This window comes from Lissotriton helveticus, chromosome 12 (genome assembly GCF_964261635.1).
Source record: "Lissotriton helveticus chromosome 12, aLisHel1.1, whole genome shotgun sequence".
Classification (NCBI taxonomy): Eukaryota; Metazoa; Chordata; class Amphibia; order Caudata; family Salamandridae; genus Lissotriton; species Lissotriton helveticus.
The window spans coordinates 365,796,233-365,815,041 of record NC_136073.1 but is presented as its reverse complement, the minus strand read 5'-3'; the positions used below and the strand labels follow the sequence as shown (position 1 = coordinate 365,815,041).

The 18,809-nt window shown below is 49.8% G+C and overlaps 1 protein-coding gene across 3 annotated transcripts in view; it reads right to left on the bottom strand.

Annotated features, from left to right (window-relative positions):
- The window catches only part of PHKB (phosphorylase kinase regulatory subunit beta), a 1,437,099-nt gene that overhangs the window by 568,532 nt on the left and 849,758 nt on the right, over positions 1-18,809 (bottom strand). For all 3 annotated transcript variants that reach the window (XM_078669366.1, XM_078669365.1, XM_078669367.1), the window contains one exon: positions 10,865-10,942. In XM_078669366.1, the coding sequence (XP_078525492.1) occupies positions 10,865-10,942 (78 nt within the window). The remainder of the gene's footprint in view (positions 1-10,864; positions 10,943-18,809) is intronic.

Sequence of the window (18,809 nt, the reverse complement as noted above, 5' to 3'; positions counted from 1 at the left end):
CAGGGTCGGCACTCTTGTGGAGTTTGTAATTTTTAGATGACTGGTCACAGAGGGAGCAGATGGGCGGTTTTGTCTCTAGGGCGTGGGCGCTAATCTGCAGGGTCCCTCAAGGATCAGCATTATTCCCGTTGCTGTTTAACATTGATTTGCAAACAATTATGGCAGCACTAGCACAGTCGGACTGTCAACTGTTCAGCTATGCATATGATACTCAGTTGGTTTTGCGGATTGAGAATTCCTTGCTATCACAGTTGAATGCACATAATAATCGAAGGTTCACTGTGAATTGGAGAACAGCTAACACACTGAAGATTAATCCTGACAAGAGTGAAGTGCTGGCAATTGTGACGACAGGAAATCCCTAGATGGACAGTTTTTGGGCCCTGGAGTCAGGCTCCATCCGAGTACTGTTCCAGTTGTAAAAAGTCTAGGCATTAAGTTGGAGAGAAGTCTATCCATGTCCAAGCAAGTGGAGACATTGTGTAGGAGTTGTACAGGCCCCCCCAGACAGCTCCAGAAACTGGTTCCAATTCTGCCATTTTCAACTATGCGGACAGTGGTGGTGGCAATGATTTTGTCACAGCTGGATTTTGGGAATGCCCTTTATATTGGCTTTTTGGGTAAAGCTGCTGGGCAAGCTCCAGGTGACAATGGATGATGCAGCAAGACTGCTGCTGAAACAACCGAGATTGGCGCATGTCACACCGCTGCTGCAACAACTGCATTGGTTGCCAGTCCAACAGAGGGTCATGTTTAAGGGTCTGTGCATTGCGCACAAGAAACTGTATGGTACTGTACCAGTTTACTTTAGAGAACGTCTGGGACACTGCATGCTTGGTCGATGCTTAAGTTCCTTCAAGGTGATCTTACTGACCTGTCCACGGTTTAGTAAAACATCCCCAGATAATGCCCCTTGCAGATCGGGTTCAATTTGGACTCGTAATGTTTTGCCTAGACAAACCATAATCTTACTCCAAAAGTTAAATAGTGTAGGGCAGAAAATAATTAAGTGCACCCAGGCCCACCGGGAGTGCCCGCATCTAAAACAACTGGCTGGACATTACAGCAACAGCTCTTCTATATTGGGTCGCTAGTAGCTAAATCACTGATTCTACAAAGGTGGAAATCGTTAGTCACACCATCATACGAAAGCTGGATACTAAAAACGAATCGTTAGGAAATATGGGGAACTATATGCCCAAAGGGGAAGTGCCCTTAAGAAAGCTGAGGGAATTTGGCTCCCTTTTAGAGAGGGGACAATAGAGTAAGGTGGCAATGTATGAGAGGATTCTATCTTTTTGTTCCTCACTTTGTTTTGGTTTTCCCTCTATAGCTCCCCCCCCCCCACTTTCTGGATAAAGTGATTTTGAAATGTGAATGAACATTTTACACATGACTGATGAATTACATATAATTATTAGTTTTATGCTTAATATGTATTAATGCATACAGTGTGGTCCTGATTATCAATACAAATATAAAATAAAAATGTTATTTCTTTTTTTTAAAGTTAGTGCTCTGGAATACAGGCAAGACCACCAACCATGCTCAGGATGAAGGGCGGATTTACCGGATTTATACCCGATTGCCGAACTTGTACAAACCATTATCATCCCATCAGGGCCAGTGGCAGGGATGGACTACAAAATCAAAATCAGGGAAGTTTGGAAAGTAAACATATATTGATGCAATAATGTAGAAAACCCTTCGAATTTCTTTAGGAACCTCGGACTCTACAAAAGGTGAAAAAGGACCTGGGAGTGGATTCAGATGTGGTCAGCTGTGCTTGCATTCCACCAAACGTTTGGAAACCTGAGCAGGCTTTGCAGGTAAAATGCCTCACTCTCACACACCCCGGCAGTGCTAAAGTCAACATGCAGAAAGCATTTATTCAGACTCACCTCAATATTCTTCAAGCTGCCGTTACCGAAACACGATTTTGTTAAAAGTTAGTTCCAGTCCCTCTTGAAATGGTCTTTACAAAAAGCCAACTGCAACCATCTGTGGACTCCAAAGGGGGCCTTCCATTCACTGGTTGCACAACACTTCGAACAGGAACTGGCCCAGTAAAACCTTCCGTGTTTGATATCTTAAGTTCTGGGCTATACATAATATAGTGAACCAACATAACAATCGTTGAATTGAGCCCAGCATAAGAAATACCTGCCTTGAGAAATACATATCTGTGGTTGGTTATTAAGGTGCGGTATGTGTATTTTTAAGCGACGTCCATTAGTGGTGCCTTAAACTATTGAATATAGTTTAAAAAAAAAAGATAACACCTAAATCTGCAGTTAAATAGTGATGTGGGTTGAGCCAGCTGCAGTGGACCAGTGAATAATACCTTAGGCCCTGGGACTTAATTGTTTCCAAATTAAACACTGGTTATACGTTGGTTACAAGGCCTGCCAAAACATTTATACAAAAAATACGGTACTGTCCTTACCTGAACCACGACTTGTGAATAATTTGCTTAACTGGGCAATTTCGCCAGTGCGTTTCTCATGCTTGCCCTGATCTGCCGCATTCCAATTGCTGTACTTTCCCAACTCACGAGGTACGTTTCTGTTTCTTTGTTAACCTTGAATATGATCTTGAAGTGGGTTTTCAGGTGCCTGTGTATTGCCTTTCTTTGATTAATCACATGCAACCCAAAGAGTAGGGGCATAACGCAGTCCCTTGTGACGTCAAAATAATACCCTCGGATCTATGTGAACAACACGGCTGGACAGAATGCAAGAAGCAATGGTTGACAACTCTCTCGGGCTATAGGAATGGCACACACCATCGCACGATATAGTACTGCCCATTATGGACAAACAAATAGATAAAAATACTTTACAGCCACAAGACAGAAAGAGAAGCGAAAAAGCTGTGCAAGGATTACTATACCCTCATGAACAGCAAAAACCAGACAAGAAGACTAACAGGAGAATGGGCATGAAAATATAGACAGATACCTACAACCCCATTCTTTTGGATATCTCAACACAATTGATGTATCTAACATTAGTGATCAAGAAGAGGGAGATACACAACTACTGAATAGGACTGGTTCAACTCATATTTCAAATAGAGGTATGGATGATCCAGTGACCTTAACTCGCAGCTTTCCAAACTTTTCATGTTGGTGACACTTTCTAGACCTGAATCATATCGCGACACGGTAAAGCAGTGTAGCGAGCGAGCCCAATGCACCTAATGAGGATCGGGGAGGGTTCTCAAAGTACAGATGTTACAGGTGAGGTACAGTCTAGTAAGGACTAAATCGTTACCCTTTGCAAATGCTTGTTTCTAAAGCTAACATTTCAGGTAAAAAGCAACAGCCTCCAAGATCAGTACAGACTTCTAGCTGTGCCTCTTACTCTTTTTTTGTTTCCAAATATTTTATTTGCATTTTATAAACGAGAACCAAAAGTCTAGTACAGAAAAGTTAAACAAGTACTGCAGAGTTGAATGGCCAGCAAAAATAGCAGAGGCTGCTGAAATGAGACCAACCAGCATACCGACTGGTAAGGCCTGAGACAAGCACGTGTGACGCCACAGCCAGACAGAGAAGGACAAAACAAAAGGTGGAGGAGCCAGAGGTGTGTGGACTTGGCAAACGGTTCTCGGGCTGCAGAGAAAGCTCTGGGAATTGTCTCCTGCTGTTTAATGACAGCCTTTAGGTATTTAAACGTCCCCCATTAGCATTTCTAAAGACGAAAAACACGTCTTTAGAAATGCATTTGGAAGCGCAGCAGCATCGCCATCACCATCAGCCGCACTTCAGAGGCTCCCGTGAAGTATTTACTGAATGCAGTGGAATCCTTTATAGTGCGCGCTGATTGTAGAGGAAACCATGATGGCAATCTGAAACCTTGGCAGCTATGCATCATCCAGTGACACACCCACACATGGCAGGCGACACAGTACTGTGTCCAGACACAGAGTTACGGCTTAACTAATCAGTTACAAATGTATTACAGAAACGGGCGCAGAGTCAAAGGAGCCCTCAGGAGGTGACATTTAAAGGGTGGCACACTGTCAGTACGCCTCCTGACACCAGCCCTCTGTAGGGTGTAAAGGGGGTCCGATGGACTCCCCCCAGACATCCCCTTACAGGCGGGTGCAGTCACTGACTACACCCTCCTGCAAGGTGATCTCTATTACCCTGGAAAAGTGCAGGCGGGTGCCGCCTGGACTGTGAAAACATGGAGCAGCTGCTCTCTGTTTTCACATGAATGCGCTGCCCTGGTCACGGCTGCCTTGGGGATAGGGCACATTGTGACTGTTTGCGCCCGGCGCACCTTTTAAAAGGTGCGCTGGGCGCAAACAATCACAATGCATAATACGGCCCCTGATGTATACTGATCAATCTGCTATTTATTTGCAGTGCCAGGATAGTAATTTAAGCATAAACAAGAGGAATTGATCATTTTCCAAACATCTTCTAAATAGAGAAGAATTCACTAACCACTTGAAGAAAGAAGTATCAGAAAATGCACACTTAAATATGGACTGCAAACACAACAATGATGGACAGAATGTGGATCAATGTCACACATTCACCCCAGTCAAAAGATCTGGGCCCAAATCCATCGTTTTTCCACTCCACACCACCCTGGGTTAGACAATGGCGATATGCAAATCAGCGCTGACCCTATTGCCCCATGGGAACAGTCCAGTCCGAACTACAAAAGCCATGTCCTTCCCAGAACGGAAACAAGCATCCGAGGACCGGCCCGGTTTCGAGGTAACACCTCTCATCAGCCCGGCTAGCTTGATTCCAGTGGTGTGGAGTGTCTGGGACTCACGTCTGAGCATCCCCAGTACACTTAGAGCGGTAACTGCAAACACAACAATGATGGACAGAATGTGGATCAATGTCACACATTCACCCCAGTCAAAAGATCTGGGCCCAAATCCATCGTTTTTCCACTCCACACCACCCTGGGTTAGACAATGGCGATATGCAAATCAGCGCTGACCCTATTGCCCCATGGGAACAGTCCAGTCCGAACTACAAAAGCCATGTCCTTCCCAGAACGGAAACAAGCATCCGAGGACCGGCCCGGTTTCGAGGTAACACCTCTCATCAGCCCGGCTAGCTTGATTCCAGTGGTGTGGAGTGTCTGGGACTCACGTCTGAGCATCCCCAGTACACTTAGAGCGGTAACTGCAAACACAACAATGATGGACAGAATGTGGATCAATGTCACACATTCACCCCAGTCAAAAGATCTGGGCCCAAATCCATCGTTTTTCCACTCCACACCACCCTGGGTTAGACAATGGCGATATGCAAATCAGCGCTGACCCTATTGCCCCATGGGAACAGTCCAGTCCGAACTACAAAAGCCATGTCCTTCCCAGAACGGAAACAAGCATCCGAGGACCGGCCCGGTTTCGAGGTAACACCTCTCATCAGCCCGGCTAGCTTGATTCCAGTGGTGTGGAGTGTCTGGGACTCACGTCTGAGCATCCCCAGTACACTTAGAGCGGTAACTGCAAACACAACAATGATGGACAGAATGTGGATCATTGTCACACATTCACCCCAGTCAAAAGATCTGGGCCCAAATCCATCGTTTTTCCACTCCACACCACCCTGGGTTAGACAATGGCGATATGCAAATCAGCGCTGACCCTATTGCCCCATGGGAACAGTCCAGTCCGAACTACAAAAGCCATGTCCTTCCCAGAACGGAAACAAGCATCCGAGGACCGGCCCGGTTTCGAGGTAACACCTCTCATCAGCCCGGCTAGCTTGATTCCAGTGGTGTGGAGTGTCTGGGACTCACGTCTGAGCATCCCCAGTACACTGAGAGCGGTAACTGCCAACACAACAATGATGGACAGAATGTGGATCAATGTCACACATTCACCCCAGTCAAAAGATCTGGGCCCAAATCCATCGTTTTTCCACTCCACACCACCCTGGGTTAGACAATGGCGATATGCAAATCAGCGCTGACCCTATTTCCCCATGGGAACAGTCCAGTCCGAACTACAAAAGCCATGTCCTTCCCAGAACGGAAACAAGCATCCGAGGACCGGCCCGGTTTCGATGTAACACCTCTCATCAGCCCGGCTAGCTTGATTCCAGTGGTGTGGAGTGTCTGGGACTCACGTCTGAGCATCCCCAGTACACTTAGAGCGGTAACTGCAAACACAACAATGCTGGACAGAATGTGGATCAATGTCACACATTCACCCCAGTCAAAAGATCTGGGCCCAAATCCATCGTTTTTCCACTCGACACCACCCTGGGTTAGACAATGGCGATATGCAAATCAGCGCTGACCCTATTGCCCCATGGGAACAGTCCAGTCCGAACTACAAAAGCCATGTCCTTCCCAGAACGGAAACAAGCACCTGAGGACCGGCCCGGTTTCGAGGTAACACCTCTCATCAGTGTGTGACATTGATCCACATTCTGTCCATCATTGTTGTGTTTGCAGTTACCGCTCTAAGTGTACTGGGGATGCTCAGACGTGAGTCCCAGTTACTCCACACCACTGGAATCAAGCTAGCCGGGCTGAAGAGAGGTGTTACCTCGAAACCGGGCCGGTCCTCGGATGCTTGTTTCCGTTCTGGGAAGGACATGGCTTTTGTAGTTCGGACTGGACTGTTCCCATGGGGCACAGGGTCAGCGCTGATTTGCATATCGCCATTGTCTAACCCAGGGTGGTGTGGAGTGGAAAAACGATGGATTTGGGCCCAGATCTTTGGACTGGGGTGAATGTGTGACATTGATCCACATTCTGTCCATCATTGTTGTGTTTGCAGTTACCGCTCTAAGTGTACTGGGGATGCTCAGACGTGAGTCCCAGTTACTCCACACCACTGGAATCAAGCTAGCCGGGCTGAAGAGAGGTGTTACCTCGAAACCGGGCCGGTCCTCGGATGCTTGTTTCCGTTCTGGGAAGGACATGGCTTTTGTAGTTCGGACTGGACTGTTCCCATGGGGCACAGGGTCAGCGCTGATTTGCATATCGCCATTGTCTAACCCAGGGTGGTGTGGAGTGGAAAAACGATGGATTTGGGCCCAGATCTTTGGACTGGGGTGAATGTGTGACATTGATCCACATTCTGTCCATCATTGTTGTGTTTGCAGTTACCGCTCTAAGTGTACTGGGGATGCTCAGACGTGAGTCCCAGTTACTCCACACCACTGGAATCAAGCTAGCCGGGCTGAAGAGAGGTGTTACCTCGAAACCGGGCCGGTCCTCGGATGCTTGTTTCCGTTCTGGGAAGGACATGGCTTTTGTAGTTCGGACTGGACTGTTCCCATGGGGCACAGGGTCAGCGCTGATTTGCATATCGCCATTGTCTAACCCAGGGTGGTGTGGAGTGGAAAAACGATGGATTTGGGCCCAGATCTTTGGACTGGGGTGAATGTGTGACATTGATCCACATTCTGTCCATCATTGTTGTGTTTGCAGTTACCGCTCTAAGTGTACTGGGGATGCTCAGACGTGAGTCCCAGTTACTCCACACCACTGGAATCAAGCTAGCCGGGCTGAAGAGAGGTGTTACCTCGAAACCGGGCCGGTCCTCGGATGCTTGTTTCCGTTCTGGGAAGGACATGGCTTTTGTAGTTTGGACTGGACTGTTCCCATGGGGCACAGGGTCAGCGCTGATTTGCATATCGCCATTGTCTAACCCAGGGTGGTGTGGAGTGGAAAAACGATGGATTTGGGCCCAGATCTTTGGACTGGGGTGAATGTGTGACATTGATCCACATTCTGTCCATCATTGTTGTGTTTGCAGTTACCGCTCTAAGTGTACTGGGGATGCTCAGACGTGAGTCCCAGTTACTCCACACCACTGGAATCAAGCTAGCCGGGCTGAAGAGAGGTGTTACCTCGAAACCGGGCCGGTCCTCGGATGCTTGTTTCCGTTCTGGGAAGGACATGGCTTTTGTAGTTCGGACTGGACTGTTCCCATGGGGCACAGGGTCAGCGCTGATTTGCATATCGCCATTGTCTAACCCAGGGTGGTGTGGAGTGGAAAAACGATGGATTTGGGCCCAGATCTTTGGACTGGGGTGAATGTGTGACATTGATCCACATTCTGTCCATCATTGTTGTGTTTGCAGTTACCGCTCTAAGTGTACTGGGGATGCTCAGACGTGAGTCCCAGTTACTCCACACCACTGGAATCAAGCTAGCCGGGCTGAAGAGAGGTGTTACCTCGAAACCGGGCCGGTCCTCGGATGCTTGTTTCCGTTCTGGGAAGGACATGGCTTTTGTAGTTCGGACTGGACTGTTCCCATGGGGCACAGGGTCAGCGCTGATTTGCATATCGCCATTGTCTAACCCAGGGTGGTGTGGAGTGGAAAAACGATGGATTTGGGCCCAGATCTTTGGACTGGGGTGAATGTGTGACATTGATCCACATTCTGTCCATCATTGTTGTGTTTGCAGTTACCGCTCTAAGTGTACTGGGGATGCTCAGACGTGAGTCCCAGTTACTCCACACCACTGGAATCAAGCTAGCCGGGCTGAAGAGAGGTGTTACCTCGAAACCGGGCCGGTCCTCGGATGCTTGTTTCCGTTCTGGGAAGGACATGGCTTTTGTAGTTCGGACTGGACTGTTCCCATGGGGCACAGGGTCAGCGCTGATTTGCATATCGCCATTGTCTAACCCAGGGTGGTGTGGAGTGGAAAAACGATGGATTTGGGCCCAGATCTTTGGACTGGGGTGAATGTGTGACATTGATCCACATTCTGTCCATCATTGTTGTGTTTGCAGTTACCGCTCTAAGTGTACTGGGGATGCTCAGACGTGAGTCCCAGTTACTCCACACCACTGGAATCAAGCTAGCCGGGCTGAAGAGAGGTGTTACCTCGAAACCGGGCCGGTCCTCGGATGCTTGTTTCCGTTCTGGGAAGGACATGGCTTTTGTAGTTCGGACTGGACTGTTCCCATGGGGCACAGGGTCAGCGCTGATTTGCATATCGCCATTGTCTAACCCAGGGTGGTGTGGAGTGGAAAAACGATGGATTTGGGCCCAGATCTTTGGACTGGGGTGAATGTGTGACATTGATCCACATTCTGTCCATCATTGTTGTGTTTGCACTTAAATATGGACAGCACCTCAGTGGTGATGGTCTGGAACAGCTTAAAAGCTTATATTAGAGGAGTCACAAAAGCATTTTCATCTCGAATATCTAAATGTTCACCATGTTTAGAACTAAGCTCCTTACTTAACATACATATTTTATAGGTTAACAAGAAGCTTCCTGATGCCGTCCTAACTTATAATGATATCACCACCATGTGAGGTGAATTAAAGCACTTCAAACTATAAAGGATAATAGGAATGTGTTCGAGAATAAATCCAAGAACTAATACAGGGGAGACATCTGGGAAATTGCCTGTTTACATTAGATGACAATCGGCATATGCGAAATATATACAAAAATAAAAATGTTAAAATTATAAATAAGGCATACTATGCAGATCAGTACCAGTTTAACACTAATCCTCCTGGGAGGAGGGGGCAGGGGGTTGAGTGCGAGTGCTGTGGGTGGCTGTGGGGGATGGTTCAGGACTATCAGTTTGATCACGTGCAATGTTTCTACATATGTACTTTGCATTGTAGTGTCCCCTCTATTTAATGGACATATATGCAGCATATGTACAGCATGCATTGCAATCGCTGCCTGTAAGCATAGGTCTTCACAAAGAAATGAAAAGTGTTAAAATGCACTGACAGTTTTTCCTCGAGTTTTAATTCATTGTTGTGGACCCTTGCCTTATGTCTTTTATCAAGCTGCAAAAAAAACTTTGATAACAATACCATGTGAAATCCGACTGAATGCAAAGCACCAAGTGGTGCTCCGGAACAGCCCGAAAGTTATTCTGCCAAGGCCACCACAAATGGCATCTGTCAAAATAGTCTGAAGATCACTGCACACCTGCTACTTGTACAGCACCCTGTCATGCTCACTTAAAAGAAACATTTTATACATCTTCGTTCCTGGCTCAAGGAATACTTTTGCATTTTTATTTTTAGAACATGTGTTAACTAAACACAATTACAAAGAGCATCATTAAGAGTGTCCTTTTATTCCAATGGGACAGGTCACTCCTGATATAGGCCCTATTGGCATTTGCAGGACTGCAGGTTACTGAAGACTGATTGTTTTTCTCCCAGAGCTGAAATCAGCAAGAGGAAAAGAATGAGAAAATCCGGAATTACCGTAGGAATACGATGTAGGATTACTTATTACCCCAGCTGTCCCAAATTTCTCTTGGGAATCACTGGGTCCCATTTGTAAACCCCTATAAACTCCATCCCCTGGAGTTCCCAGCACTCCCTGCTTGTCAGTAACTCCAGGGGAGGAGCACTGACAATGGGGTCAAAAGTGTTTAAATGGAATTCAGTAACCAATGAAGGCTTTCAAAACATATTCCTCAAAAATAACAAACATTAAAATAACAAAAGCCTGTCTTCAAGTACTGACTATCCCTTCATAATATAGATATTTCAAGCTGTACAGGAAAGTGTAAAGGCAGCTTTCCCCATGTGCGATGCAGTAATGTGGAATTTCTTAATGATCAGTAAGACATTTTTCTCCGAATATGCTCGATAGTTTTGGAAAATGGCCACATGTTTTAATTGGATAAGATAGGCATTACCCTTTTCACAAATATAATTTCTAGGTTTGATGCTATGAAATACTCTTCCATAGTCATCAGTATGATGGTAAATGTGCAGTATTGTACAGTAAGGTGGTAGAACACAGGGTAGTGTGTGCATAGATAGGGTTGCCCTGGATGGTGGTCTCACACACTATTACATTTATAATAAGGAGATAATAAAGTATGTTGCAGGTTATAGAGCATTACAAAACAGAACATATTTTGTTACCTTCAAATGCAGAGAAAAGTAAAGGATCCAAAAGGTCCTGGTATTCCTTGACTTGCTCTGGATGGCCTCTAAAGACACCTAAGAAAAGATGGGAAAATATATCAAAAATTAAAATGGGTATATACCAATAATGAACATAAGGTAATGAAAGAGAGTGAACCTGTTACTTTCGTGACACCAACACCTTATTAAAATGATGGTTACATAGTCCTCAACAGAGAGACGATCGTTTTGGTCTTGCAGCTTGAGAAAGTTCCAATCATAATATTTGGCATATTCATGTATGCTGATAACTGAAAATACATTTTACACAAATTCAGATGAATATTAATCTCAGCTAAGTGTTCAATAAAAACCAAGATAATGAGATTCATGTGGCAAAAACATTAACACTAACTTGCACTGTAATCTTGTAGAGTCTTTTTATAGGTGCAAACTTGACCTCGATGCAGGATCTTTAAAAACCAAGATAAGGAAAAGCTAATTTCTAAAGAACCCATATCTAAAACTTCCTCTTGCTTGAAACAGGAGATCATTTCTACATTAGTGAAGCCCATTTTGTTGCTTTAAAGTATTCTAAAACTATTTGTGGAGTAGGAGAGGCAGATAGGTACTTCATAGGCCATTTAAACATACAAAACTCTGTTAATCTTCAGGGCATGCATGCATCAAAGATGTAAAACTAAAGACTTGTGAGTTCCTGTTGGTTGCACAAGTATACATTTGGGCCAAACCATTCCTTGAAAAGTAGGCCACCAGCAGGCTTGCTACCAATTTATTAGAACGGCGGTGACAGACAGTCAGCATGGAGAGGGTAAATACCAACCAGATGCACTGCACCTTGGACTACTTTGAAAAAATGTCCTTCTCCACACCGCCATCAATTTCTGACAGTGAGTGGTGATTACGTCCTGTCTTACTTTCTTATTAAATAGATGGTAGATTACTGTTAAGAGAATTGCTGCAACTTTTCATTTGGGAGCTGGAACAAAAATGATCGGAAATAGAAGATGGCTGATTGCACACACATAGGAAAGTGGGGCACTTTGGCCAAAGGTTATTGATTGATTGATATCCACGGTTTATTCCCTATCCAAACACCAAGAACAAGGAAAATGAAAAGGTGGCACCTGAAGGAGATTTGTTTCTCTAAACAGTCTAAAGTAGGTCTGAAGTGAGCTCAAAGGCAATCATAATGGATTTGTCTTTGAGATCACTGGATGGGCTCTACTGGTGACAGAGGTGACGTTTATAAGCATTTGTCTGAAATGTGGCATGTGACGCACATATAAGTAGTACGCTATGGGTCTAAAACATCTCATCTGTTAACAAAAACACAAATGAAAAACAAAATCCCTTATGGAAGCATCTGTTAACAGAGATGGACTAGGCATCTTTGGAAGAAGGAAGCATCAAAGCTAGTCAAGTGTGGTGATTGTCTAGCTGCAAGGCTGGGCTGGAGTGCAATTCAACCGGTTTTGTAAGTAGTATTTCTGTAGTAGATATAAATGTGTATTTAGCAACCTGCAACTGTCGAACAAGTTACTTACCTTCGGTAACGATATATCTGTAAGAAACAGTAGTTAGTATTAGATTCCTTACCTTAGAATATCCCCAGGCGTCAGTCTGGATCCGGAAACTTTTGCGTAGCAGTACCCCTGCGCGTCGGTAGGCGTCGTCTGCAGGCGTCCCCTGCGGCTCCGCGTCGTCGGCGTCGTGCGCCGTGATGACGTCGCTGGAGTATATAGACGCCGCCTCCGCGCGCTGACGTCAGTTCTTTGCACACAGCTTTTCCGCGCCAGAACACGCAGAGCCATGTGAGAACTAACACTGGTGCCATTTGAAACTAGGGCCCTGAAAGGGATGTCCTTAACCCTAGGTATCAGTTCGCAGAACGGGGAGGATGGGTGGGGCGGTAAGGAATCTAATACTAACTACTGTTTCTTACAGATATATCGTTACCGAAGGTAAGTAACTTGTTCATCTGAAAGAAACAGGTTAGTATTAGATTCCTTACCTTAGAATAGATACCCCAGCAATACCAACCCCGGTGGTGGGTCTGCGAACCAATACAACCTACACCAGAAAGTCCTGGAGGACCGAACGGCCAAAGAAGCCATCCCTCCGGACTTGACTGTCCAGGCAGTAGTGCCTCGCAAAGGCTTGCAGCGAGGCCCACGTAGCCGCCTGGCAAATGTCCTGCAAAGGGACTCCCCGGCCCAGGGCAGTAGTAGCCGCCGTAGCCCGAGTGGAATGGGCCCTCAGCCCAACAGGAGGCTCCTTCCGAGCCAAAGAGTAGCATGCTTTGATGCACAGGACGACCCACCGAGAGATGGTTCGTTTCTGTACCGCCCTTCCCTTCTTCTCACCCACGTAGCCAACAAACAGTTGGTCATCCACCCGGAACTGGCGTGTGCGATCCATGTAAAATGAAAGCGCACGTTTTGGGTCCAGACGATGGAGCCGCTCTTCATCCTTTGAAGGATGCGGAGGCGGAAAGAAGGAGGGCAAGGTGATGGACTGCCCAATGTGAAAAGCAGAGACTACCTTGGGCAGGAAAGAAGGTCTAGTCCTAAGAACCACCTTGTCAGGATGAACAGACAAGAAAGGAGGTTTAACAGAAAGGGCCTGGAGCTCACTCACTCTCCTGGCAGAGGTGATGGCAACCAGGAAGGCCGTCTTTAAAGTGAGAAGACGGAGAGGACAGGAATGAAGAGGCTCAAAGGGAGCACACATCAGGAAAGTCAGAACCAGGTTCAAGTCCCACTGAGGCATCACGAACGGAGCAGGTGGATACATGTGCGTGATGCCTTTTAAGAATCGTAATACAATAGGGGACTTGAATAAAGATGGCTGATCAGGTAGCCTTAAGAAGGCGGAAAGGGCAGAAAGATAGCCCTTGATAGTGCCCAGAGCAGAGCCCTGCTTGGCAAGGGAAAGAAGGAAGAGGAGAACCTCAGACAGAGGGGCAGAAAGGGGGTCCACAGCCTTTGCTGTGCACCATGCCACAAATCTGTTCCACCGGCAGGCGTATACCGACTTTGTGGAGGGACGCCTGGCTGCCAGAATAACATCACAGACTTCAGGAGGCAAGTCAAATGGCCTCAACTGTCGCCGCTCAATCTCCAAGCATGGAGGTGGAGACTGGACAGGTTCGGGTGGAGGACCGTCCCCTGCTGCTGCGACAGAAGGTCCTCCTGAAGGGGCAGGCGGATCGAGGGACCGACTGTCATGCTGAGTAGCTCGGGATACCAGTACCTTCGAGCCCAGTCCGGAGCCACAAGGATAACTTGGGCCCGGTCGCGCCTGATCTTCTTCAGCACTCTGGGCAGAAGTGGTATAGGCGGAAAGGCGTACAACAGACCGCAACTCCACTCGCGCCGAAAGGCGTCGCCGAGCGAGTGCCGTCTTGGAAACTCCAACGCGCAGAACTGATGACATTGCGCGTTCTCTTCTGTGGCGAATAGATCTAACCAAGGCTCTCCCCATTGCTGAAAGAGGCCTCTCGCCACGTCCGAGTTCAGACGCCATTCGTGATCCACCGAGCACCGACGGCTGAGTTCGTCCGCCCTGGCGTTCAGAGAACCTGCCAGGTGTTGAACCGTCAGAGTCACGCCCTGACGTTCCAGCCATTGCCAGAGACGCAGAGCCTCCTGGCAAAGGGTCCACGACCCCACACCGCCCTGTTTGTTGCAGTACCACATGGCGGTGGTGTTGTCCGTGAACACCTGCACTACACTCCCGTTGACAAAGGGGAGGAATGCCTTCAGTGCTAGGCGAATCGCCCGTAGCTCCAACATGTTGATATGGAGCCGGGACTCCGCCGGAGACCAGATGCCTCTGATCTCCGCCTCTCCCAAGTGGCCACCCCAGCCCTGGAGGGACGCGTCCGTCACAACCACGTGCTCCGGTTGGGGAAGGGAGAGGGATCTGCCTCTGACCCAATCGCGGTCCGTAAGCCACCACTGCAACTGTCTCGCAGTGCCCTCCGAGATCAGGACATGGTCGGATAGGTTGCCCTGATGCTGGGCCCACTGAAACTTCAGGTCCCACTGCAGAGCCCGCATCCGCCACCTGGCGTGATGCACCAGTAGGATGCAGGAGGCCATCAGCCCCAGAAGCCGCAGCGTCAACCTGACCGAAACCCGGGATAACGGCTGAAAGATGGGAATCAGAGCCTGAATATCCCGGACCCGCCGTTCCGGGGGATAAACCCGAAACTGCGCCGAGTCGAGAACCGCTCCGATGAAAAGGAGCTTTTGAGAGGGACACAGGTGTGATTTCGGCACATTGATGGAAAACCCCAGCTCGTGCAGGAGGTCTGCCGTCGTCTGAAGGTGGTGGACGACTGTCTGGGGCGAGCCCGCCTTCAACAACCAGTCGTCGAGGTAGGGGAAGACTGAAACCCCTAACCGGCGCAGATGAGCTGCGACCACCGCCATCACTTTCGTGAACACCCGTGGGGCGCTGGTAAGGCCGAATGGGAGCACGATAAACTGAAAGTGCTCGTGGCCTACCGAGAACCGCAGGTAACGCCGGTGGGCCGGCAGGACGGGGATGTGAAAATACGCATCCTGCAAGTCCAACGCTACCATCCAGTCTTGTGGGTCTAGAGCAGCCAAGACCTGAGCCAAAGTCAACATCTTGAACTTCTCCTTCCGGAGGAAGCCGTTGACGTTCCGCAGGTCCAAGATAGGACGCAGGCCTCCCTTGTCCTTCTTGGGTACCAGAAAGTAGTGGGAGTAGCAACCACACCCTACTTCTGGCCCAGAAACGCGCTCGATGGCCCCCTTGGCCAAGAGGGCCGTAACTTCCTCCTGCAGAAGTGTCAAGTGGTCCCCCGACACACGGTGGTTCTGCGGTGGCATGGCTGGAGGAGTGGACTCGAAGGGGAGGGCATAGCCCCTTCGAACGAGCTGCAGCACCCACCTGTCCGATGTTATCGCGCGCCAGCGGGAGTGGTGATGGCGAACCCTGCCACCCACTGGCGTCACGTGAGCCCGAAAGCTCGGACTAGGAAGGCTTGGATGCAGCAGCGGAGGGAGGCGTGGACTGACCACGCCGCTGGCCTCTACCGCCACCACGGCGGAAACCACGGCCGCCACCGTGCTGGGGAGCGTTCTGCGGCGCGTGGCTGGCAGCACGCGTGGGACCGCCCCTCCCTTGGCCACGAAAGGGGCGAAACGAACCCGTCTGCTGGCGCTGGGTCGAAAGACCCAAGGACTTGGCCGTGACCCTGGAGTCCTTGAAGCGCTCCAGCGCGTGGTCCGCTTTGTCACCAAACAGGCGACTGCCATCAAATGGCATGTCCATGAGTGTATTTTGGACGTCTGGCGAAAAGTTGGCAGATCTCAGGCAAGCATGGCGACGAATCGCCACCGTCGTGGACATGGCCCGTCCCAGGGAGTCGGTTGTGTCCAGACCACAACGGATCGAGTACCGCGCCGCATCCCGGCCTTCAACCAAGGCCCGGGTGAGCTTGTCCCGCACTTCCTGGGGGCATTGCGGCAAACACTCTTCGACCGTATCCCACAGGGAGTGGGTGTAGCGGCCCAAGAGGCACGCGGTATTACAAGACCGCAGTCCAGCGCTCAAAGAGGAAAAGACCTTTTTACCAAACTGGTCATACCGCTTTGATTCCCGATCGGGCGGAGCCGACGGAAATGCGGACTGCGAAGTGGAGGCCTGGATCACCAGACTCTCCGGGGAGGGATGGGTGGATAAAAAGGCAGGGTCGTCCGAGCATGGACGGTGACGCCTTGCCACATTCCGGTCAACCGGTGCACCGGAAGCGGGCCTGGACCAGGTGCCCAAAAGGACATCCGTCAGGGCCTCATTAAACGGCAGCAGAGGCTCCTGGGGGCATGACTGCGGTTTAAACACTTCGGTCAGAATGTTCGGTTTGACCTTCGCGACGGGGAGCTCAAGGTGTAAGGCCTTGGCAGCCCTCATCAGGACCACTGAATAGGCAGCACCTGCCTCAGACGCCACAGGGGACGGGGGGACAAACCCAGGGTTGGGCGACTCGTCCAGGCCACTGGCATCACCCAGATCACCTACCCAGTCCACATCATACTGGCAGGCACGGGATAAAGGGTCCTCAGACCCCTCCCAACCCTCTCCATACTCATCCTCATCATACCCATATTCTGGGTCGACGATATAGACATCGGGGTCAACGGGCCCCATCGGCGTCGGATCCGGCGTCGGCCGACGCCGGTCCGACTCCGTGTCCGGAGTCGGGGAGGGAATGGGGGTGGCGCCGCGCGGCGTCGGTGCCGGGGACCCGACGCCGTCCGGAGCCGACGGCGGAGTCGCTGCACCACGCGGAGGCGGTACCACGGGTTGGCCCAAAGGAACCGACGCCGGAGAGGCCGGGAGACCAGCCGGCGACGAACCTGAGGGACCCAGCGGCGCCGGGACCGGAGCCACCGGCGGCGTCGGGGCAGAAGCACCCGAACCGCTCGGGCCCCCAGACGGGACCGACGGCCCCGCAGGCGCCGTAGGCCCCGCCGGAGGAGACCTCGCCCTCATAGCAATGAGGAAGGCCTCGATCACCTCACGCGACGCGCCTTCCCCAGGGACCGACGGGTATGGGGTAGACGGCGTCGGTGACCCACGCGGGCCCGCGGGGGTGGGGCCACCCGAGCCCCCGGCCGCATCACGCGGGCGTCGGGGGGAGTCGGGGGTGCGATGGCGACGCCCCGACTTCTTGTGCTTACCTGACGAACCGGAGGAATGGTGGCGACTCCCGGAGCGCCCATGGCGGCTCCGCGATCGTTCCCTCGACCGCTCCCTCGACCTCCGACCGGACCGGGACCGCTCTCGACGCGGGGCCGACACTCGGAGCTCGAGAAGCTTGCGGGACCGCTCCCGCCTAGCTTTTCCAGTCAAGGCCCGACAGTCGACGCAGGACTCCACGTCGTGGTCCGCGCCCAGACACCGGAGGCAGAGTCGATGGTGGTCGGTGACCGACATCATGCGGTCGCACTCGTCGCAGCTCTTAAACCCAGGCATCCTACCGGCACCGTAGAAAGATTAAGTTTTACAAACACTTGGTCAAAAGACCGGAGTACTGCTCTTCGGATCTGCGCTAACTGACGCGGAAAAAAGAAGAACTGACGTCAGCGCGCGGAGGCGGCGTCTATATACTCCAGCGACGTCATCACGGCGCACGACGCCGACGACGCGGAGCCGAAGGGGACGCCTGCAGACGACGCCTACCGACGCGCAGGGGTACTGCTACGCAAAAGTTTCCGGATCCAGACTGACGCCTGGGGATATTCTAAGGTAAGGAATCTAATACTAACCTGTTTCTTTCAGATTTATTATTATGTGGATGTGTGTCTTGCATTAACATGTCCCCCCCCTCAACCACTGCTTCTATTTCTCTCCCCCACATATATTTGGGAGTAATTACTACCAATTTTTCAACAAGTGCCCGCTTGTCTCCCCCACATTTACTACTTCATCCTATAACCACTGTGTGCAGAGTTCTTCGTATAAAATACAGACTGAAGCAAAGATTTACGCACAGAGGTTACCGAATTGCATTTTAGAGTATGTAGGGTAGTAATAGTTTACATACTCCTAAATAGATTTTGTGAATAGGCTCCTCTGTCTTTTTAAGAAAAAGTACACCACTGCATCATTCATAATGAGTACTCACTGAGAAGGAAAATATGTAACTTTTCCTCCCTTGGGGAGACATGCTCTCAATTCCCAGAACGAACAGCGATCCACTCCCGCCTTCAATAACTGATCGGTGGACTCCTTAGCTTTAATGGTAGGCATGGTGCAGGCTTGGATATGAGATGGAACACAGATGATGGATCTACAGCGAGACCTTTGGACGTCACTAGTGTCTCATCCTAAGAGCTTCGTAGACCTGTGCAAGTTACAAGCCTTTGTGGTTTGTAAGATAAAATACAGTGCAGCTGGCACT